General features: G+C 39.4%; 1 protein-coding gene across 1 annotated transcript in view; it reads right to left on the bottom strand.

The window, feature by feature from the left end:
* Positions 1 to 8,196, bottom strand: part of LOC106868913 (DNA excision repair protein ERCC-5) — a 38,207-nt gene that overhangs the window by 4,275 nt on the left and 25,736 nt on the right. The window contains exons 10-13 of the mRNA XM_052977126.1: positions 7,159 to 7,303; positions 4,226 to 4,314; positions 3,103 to 3,205; positions 1,804 to 1,891 (exon numbers count right to left, since the gene is read on the bottom strand). Of these exons, the coding sequence (XP_052833086.1) occupies positions 1,804 to 1,891; positions 3,103 to 3,205; positions 4,226 to 4,314; positions 7,159 to 7,303 (425 nt within the window). The remainder of the gene's footprint in view (positions 1 to 1,803; positions 1,892 to 3,102; positions 3,206 to 4,225; positions 4,315 to 7,158; positions 7,304 to 8,196) is intronic.

Raw genomic sequence — 8,196 nt, 5'->3', positions numbered from 1 at the left:
TATATATATGTATGTATATATATATGTATGTATATATATATGTATGTATATATATATGTATGTATATATGTATGTATATATGTATGTATGTATATCTGTATGTATGTATATATGTATGTATGTATATATGTATATATATATATATGTATGTATGCATATGTATGTATGCATATGTATGTATGCATATGTATGTATGTATATGTATGTATGTATATGTATGTATGTGTATGTATGTATGTATATGTATGTATATATATCGTTGCTATTATGGAAGAGTGTCATAAGTTTAAAATGTTGCTTTTTTTCAGAAAATGGAAAAATAATTGCAGGAGTGGCTGTGTGGTAAGTAGCTTGCTTACCAACCACATGGTTCCGGGTTCAGTCCCACTGCATGGCACCTTGGGCAAGTGTCTTCTGCTATAGCCTCGGGCCGACCAAAGCCTTGTGAGTGGATTCGGTAGACAGAAACTGAAAGAAGCCCGTCGTATATATATATGTGTGTGTTTGTACCCCCACCCTCACCAGACAACTGATGCTATTCGGCAAAAGGGGTCGATTTGCTCAACTAAAGGTGGTGCTCCAGCATGGTCACATTCGAATGACTGAAACAAGTAAAAGAGTATGTATGTATATATATGTATATAGATATCTATGTATCATCATCATCATCATCGGTTAACGTCCATCTTCCATGGGTAGGACGGATGACAGGAGCTGGCCAGGTGGAAAAACTACCCTAGGCTACTGTGTCTGTTTTAAAAGGGTTTTTATGGCTGGATGCCCTTCCTAACACCAACCACTCGGCAGAATGGACTCAGTGCTTTTTATGTTGCACTAGCTCAAGAGAGGTTAGTTTTGGCATCATTTTTACAGCTGGATGCCCTTCCAAATGCAAACCACATTACAGTGTGGACTGGATGCTTTATATATGTATGTATACATGTATGTGTATATATATATATATATATAAACACACATATATATGTGTGTGTGTGTATATGCATATGGTTTTGTGAGTATTAGCATATATGTGTTTTGCATATGGGTTTAAGTGTATGTGTGACTATTTGTTTATAAGTGTATTTGGATGTGTATCAGCATGGCCGTGTGGTTTAGAAGTATGCTTTGCAACCATGTGATTTTGGGTTCAGCCCCACTGTGTGGCATCCTGGACAAGGGTCTTTTTTTACAGCCTCAAGTCTGGAATTTGAACTCAGAACATAAAGACAGACGAAATACATCTAAGCTTTTCGCCCAGTGTGCTAATGTTTCTTATTTCTTTACTACACACAAGGGGCTAAACACAGAGGGGACAAACAAGGACAGACAAACGGATTAAAGTCGATTATATCGACTCCAGTGCGTAACTGGTACTTAATTTATCAACTCTGAAAGGATGAAAGGCAAAGTCAACCTCGGTGGAATTTGAACTCAGAACATAAAGATAGCCGAAATACCGCTAAGCCTTTCACCTGGTGTGCTAACGATGCTGCCAGCTCGCCACCTCAGCAAGGAAACAAGTTCTTTTGGCAAACCAGTAAGTTACAGGGATGTAAACAAACCAACATTGGTTATGAAGCATTGTGTGGGGAGGGGCAAGCACAAACACACATACACAGTTTCCATCGACCAAATTCACTCACAAAGCATTGGCTGCCCTGGGTCTATAGTAGAAGACAACTTGCCCAAGATACCACATAGTGGGACTGAACCTGAAACCTCGAGGTTGCAAAGCAAGCTCCTTGACCACTCAACTCCCCAGCCCTTCTACGTGCGTGTTTAGAATAAAATCTGGTCTCTTACCTTGGCAGGCTTATTCAATGCAGACAGAACAGGAAGTAAGATTTCATCTGTTTTATTCCTGGACCAACCTAACTTTTCGGATGTGTATCTGAGAGTCTGGAGTTACGGGTAATACATAAAAGACATGTTTAATTCAGAATGGTAATGGTTCTTGGATGGAATGAAATGGTGGCTCTGAAATGGTCATGTAGTAATCCTTTCTACAATAGGCACATATCGCATTGACCCTAATACTCAACTGGTACTTAATTTATTGACCCCGAAAGGATGAAAGGCAAAGCTGACCTTGGCGGAATTTGAACTCAGAATGAACTGATGGGTGAAATACTGCTAAGCTTTTTGCCCTGCGTGCTAACGATTCTGCCAGCTCGCCGCCTTAATGGTGATGTAATAATGGTAGAGAGAGCAAAAGAATGTCAGGATAGCATGGAAATATGATGGTTGTGGATGGTAGTTAGAGGCTGGTGATGGTGGTGGTAAGGATACAGGTGTGTGATGGCAGTTACAGTACAGGTGAGTGATGACAGTTACAGTACAGGTGAGTGATGACAGTGGTACAGGTGAGTGATGACAGTGGTACAGGTATGGACGTGATCGTAGCAAGAGTAGAAGCAGGTGCTGGCAGTTGTCTAGATAATAGATATGCGATGGTGGCCAGAGCAGACAATTGGGATGATAATATGGAAATGTGATGTGATGGTAGTGGATGGTAGTTAGAATAGAGATAGGTGGTGATGGTGGGAGTGGTATGGACATAAGGCATATAAGATGGATGGTAGCTCTAGAAGTGGTGCTGTTGCTGCTGCTCCTGGTCGTGACTGATGGTGATACAAACATGTGGTAAAAAAAACAAAAAACCATGAAGCAGGAAACTGAAATGGTGGCTTGTAAAATGGTAAATGGTAATCCCAGACAAATTTCTGATGTGAATATAGTTTTCAAACCTGCCCAAGCTACAGCAACAAAGCAAAAACAAAAAGAAAACATGCATCATAACGATGATTATCATGGTGGTGATGGTGATGATGGTAGTTGTAGACATGATGGGGATGATGGCTGTTGTGATGGTGATGGTGGTGATGATGTGTTAAAATGCAGTGAAACAAAAACTAAAAATGAAAAAAATTATTGTATAAAACAAGAACTTGCAAACTGCTGGAAACAGCAGCTAAATATCACTCAAGTGATACTCTCTTTTAAAAAAAAAGAGATGAATTTGAAAACAAGACTGGAGTGTCATGACTGGAGCACCTTGATCAAAGATCTGGATCAGGGTTGGTTTGGGATTAAAAAGGATACAGTCGGAGTTCGTCCAGCTTGGGAAGGGCCCAGGAGAAAGCCTCCTCGGACTTGTCAACTTCAGGGTTTTCATAAGCTTCAACAACCGAGGGATTTGGGAAACCTGGAAAAGATTAAGGACAGAATATATAGAAGGATTATCATTAACACCACCACCACCACCACCACCAATGTCATTACTACTGTCACCATCATCTGCCAATTCTTGGAGTGTTGGGTGGTTCTTTGGAGCTTTCTGGATTTTCTGGCATTTGTTTTTGGTGTTAGAAAGATTTTTTTCACTTTCCTGACATCACAGACATGGTAAATGGTGTTACATAACTCTATCACAGCCAAGAGGGAGACAGACAGAATTGACCCCTAGAAGAATGGAACATGAAGTTGACGATGGCAACATTTGAACTCAGAATGTAAAGAACTCGAAGAAACAGCACAAAGCATTTGACAGACACTTGAATGATTCTGACAACCAACCATCTTCTACACACACACACAGATACTGACATACAAACACACATACATTATATATACACATTTCGTTTCACCTAGCTTTGAAGTATTCTGTGTTTATCTTGAACACAATGTCCTTAAAGGGATCCCTGCAACATGTAATATCTCAGCTACAAGCATTTAACAAACACATTAAGTACGTTAAGTGTATGATGACATTGATAACATTTCTAACACAAAATTTGAATTTTGTTTTACTTGTGCAACACTTTTGCACATCAGAAAATAGATTTTATGCTATTTGTATTTACTGGAAAAAAGGGTGAAGTATAATAGCATTGATGATCAAAAAACACAGCAAAGTATTGATATTTTTAGTTCTTGTTCACTTTCAGGGGCATTTCTTTTCACCCAGTTTTGAAGCAAAACTTGAATACACATATATTAATAGTTATGCATTAACATATGTTAATAGATACAGACATATATGAATATATACAGATCTATACATAGGCACATACATAATAAACAGACATGTTCATACATGCACACACATTAACATATACACATCCATACATAGATATGAATACATAATATATATATACATCCATCATACACATACACACAGCAGGCATACACACACAGAGCAATATTATAAGAACTGCATCATTACCATCATGAATTTCCATTTGTCTAAGTTTGGATTTCAGTTTGATTTCTTGAGGAATTTTAATTTGATCTCTTGTAGAATCCCACCAGGTTCTGGAAACAGAAAATTCAACATTTTTGTTTGGTTGGCTTGTGAGAAGACAATGAAATAATAATGATAATGGTAATAATAATAATTGGCATGCTAACAATTCTGCCAGCTTGTCGCCTTAATAATAATAATCTCCCTATCTTCACCTTTGAGAAGGGCAAAATGGTGATGTTAATCCTTTGAGAACCAATCCACCTGAGGTTGCCCTGGTTCGAAGATATAAACTTCATGCTGATTCAAGTGATCTGAATTTAAACTTTGCATCTACAATTTATGTTCCAAAAGTTATTTTACAAGATTCTACTACTACATAGGTGCAGGTGTGGCTGTGTGGTAAGAAGCTCACTTCCCAACCACATGGTTCCAGGTTCAGTCCCACTTGGGAAAGTGTCTTCTGCTATAGCCTCAGGACAAACAAAACCTTGAGAGTGGATTTGGTATACAGAAACTGAAAGAAGCCCATCACATACACACACACACACACACATATATATATATAAATTTAAACAATAAGGGTGAAAAGTTGAATATTAATTTGATTAATATCAATTTAAAACCAGTGGCCTAGCATATTGAAAAAATCTGAAGATTCAGAAAAATTATATGACATACATATATGTATGTTTTATATATATATATGTATATATATATCATCATCATCGTCATTTAATGTCTGTCTTCCATGGATGTATGGGTAGGATGGATGAGAAGAGCCAGCCAGGTAGCCAACTACCCTAGGCTACTGTGTCTGTTTTGGCAGGGTTTTTATGGCTGGATGCCCTTCCTAACACCAACCACTCTGCAGAGTGGACTCAGTGATTTTTACAAGGTACTAGCACAGGCGAAGTTAGTTTTGGCATGATTTATTTAGCTGAATGCAGTGTGGACCGGATGCTTTTTATGTGGCACCAGCACTGGCAGGGTAACCAAGTAACTCGCAAGACAAGGAATTCTGAGAGGGGTCGGGCATTATACAGGGTGTCCACAAAGTCTGGCTACATGGAGTAAATAAAATCATTTCATAACATAACATTTCTGAAAGTATGTGTTAATCCCCATGTGGGTACATGGAGTAAATAAAATCATAACATAAACAATTAAATATAAAAAATAATAATTTCTTAAAGTATGTGTTAATCCCCATGTACCCAGACTTTGTGACCACCCTGTATATACATATATCTACGTGTGTGGGTGTGTTTGCATTCCCATAATTTAACAGTTTGGCAATAGAGACTGACAGAATAAGTATCAGGCTTAAAAAAAGAAATAGTGGGGTCAATTCATTTAACTAAAAATTCAAGGTGGTGCCCCAGCATGGTCGTAGTCTAGTGACTAAAACAAGTAAAAAATAAATTCTTCATTATTTTCAAAATTTATTTCAACAGAAATATAGTAATGAAAGAGTTTGGCCATGCAATGGATGAACTTCACCACACAACATTAACTCTGCCATGCAAACACTTTTGTAGACAAAAAGGAATGAAGACTTTTGAGTTGTATCTGTCATTGGCTCCAAAATCTAAGACTGTAGTTCTGTTTCTGTTTTTACTATTTTCGTTTAACCCCAGCTCAGCCTTATGATTGAAGACATTCCAGCTGTGGCCACCCAGTCGTTTTACTGTGTGTAGGCAAACCAGGGATCACATTAAACAGATGTACCCTTCCACAATATTGTAGTGAGATATGACAGAAATTTGGCTTCTATTTCTTATTTCTTTATTGCCCACAAGGGGCTACACAGAGAGGGGACAAACAAGGACAGACAAACGGATTAAGTCGATTACGTCGACCCCAGTGCGTAACTGGTACTTATTTAATCGACCCCGAAAGCATGAAAGGCAAAGTCGACCTTGGCGGAATTTGAACTCAGAACATAGCGGCAGACGAAATAGCACTAAGCCTTTTGCCTGGCCTGCTAATGTCTCTGCCAGCTCACCGCCTTTATCTAAAATTTCTTATTTCTATTTGGCTTCTATTTCTAGCAGACTGTGCAACCACATGGGCTCTCTCATTCACTCGTTACTAACTTAGTTAAGTACAACAGGGATAATGAGATGACGAGGAGGCCTTAGTTATGGCTTGACCTTCAAGAACGAGCAGTTAAATCTCCCTCTCATCACACATCTTACTGTAAAGTAAGTAGTAAAGAAAAACATGGGATAAAATAATATAAGACTGGATGGTCAACAGTGGAATGTCTGACCATATGCCAGCTGGATCAGGGCTGACCTGGGGTTCAACAACAGTTGGACAGTGTAGTCTTTAATATACGGAATGGTCATGGCTGGAATGCCTTTGATTGCATGTTTACTAGATTAGGTTGACCCAGGGTTAAACAATGACCACAGCTGGACAGTATTATCCTTGATTGACAGGACACTCGACTGCTGGATCAGAGCGGACCTGGGGTTTAAACGACGACAACAGTTGAACAATGCATCCCAGACAAGATGGTCATATCTGGAATGCCTTTGATCATAATTCTGTTGGATCAGAGCTGACCTAAAGTTGAACAACAAGCATGAAAACAATTCTCCGTTAGATTTTTAAAAAAAAATCAGGATGGTCATAACTGAAGAGCCTTTGATCATAGGTCTGCAGGATTAAGAGCTGACCTGGGGTTAAACAACAATGATAACAGTCGGACAATGCACCTTAGATTGGATAGTCATATCTGGAATGTCTTTGAGCTGATATAGTTTTGAACAACAAGCAGAAAAACAATTCCCCAATGTAGATCTAGATTAAAAAAAAAAAAAAAAAAGGCAGGTTGGTCATGGCTGGAGAGTGTTTAATCTTAGTCTAAACAACAACAACAATACTAATAAGCTATATTTACTTACTTGAGTGTCTGTAAACCTTCCAAGTATTTTCCGTTGAATTCGGCAAGTATTTCCAGGGCTGTCACAGGACCAACCCCTGCAATACCAGGGGTGTAGTCACTGCCACACAGGAACGCCATCTTGATTAATTTCTCTCGCTCCAAACCTACATGTAACAACATCATCATCATCATTGTCAACATCATCATCACATGTCGGGAGTGTTAGCGTGTATCTATATGCATGTGTGTGTGTATGTGTGTGTGAACTGTCATCAAAAAGGGTGGACACATTGGTGGTGATGATGATGGTGATGCATCATCATCATTATCATTCAACATCCATTTTCTATGTTGGCATGGATGGGTTGGACAATTTGACAGGAGCTGGTAAGGCTGGAAGCCACACCATGCGTCATAGTCTGTTTAGGCTTGGTTCCCATGGCTGGATGCCCTTCCCAACACCCAACCACTTTACAGAGTGTACTGGGTGCTTTTTACGTGGCACCCACACCAGCAGGGTCACCAAGCAACTTGCAAGACAGAGCTCCTTGGCTGGGAGGGAGAGGAGGTGGTTTCACCTTTGCTTGGATAAATCCCATCACCATTGCTGTCATCATAACCATCACGACGACCACCACCACTGTCACTATCATTATCACCATGACTACCATCATCACTATGATCACCACCACTGTCAACAGGCTATGAAGAATCGTTAGCATGCCGGGCGAAATGCTTAGCGGTATTTCGTCTGCCGTTACGTTCTGAGTTCAAATTCCGCCGAGGTCGATAAATTAAGTACCAGTTATGCACTGGGGTCGATGTAATTGACTTAATCCCTTTGTCTGTCCTTGTTTGTCCCCTCTATGTTTAGCCCTTTGTGGGCAATAAAGAAATAAGAAATAGTAGGGGATCTGCTCTGACATCTATTGTGCCGCCAATCCATTACCCTTGGTTGGCATGGATGTGTGGTAAGAAGCTTGGTTCTGAAGTATGTGGTTGCGAGTTCAGTCTCATTGCATGACATCTTGAGCAAGTGTTTTCTACTATAGCCTAG

The sequence above is a fragment of the Octopus bimaculoides genome, chromosome 27 (assembly GCF_001194135.2).
Source record: "Octopus bimaculoides isolate UCB-OBI-ISO-001 chromosome 27, ASM119413v2, whole genome shotgun sequence".
Classification (NCBI taxonomy): domain Eukaryota; kingdom Metazoa; phylum Mollusca; class Cephalopoda; order Octopoda; family Octopodidae; genus Octopus; species Octopus bimaculoides.
Note: the sequence above shows the minus strand (reverse complement) of the source record. Positions and strands in the feature narration are given on the sequence as shown.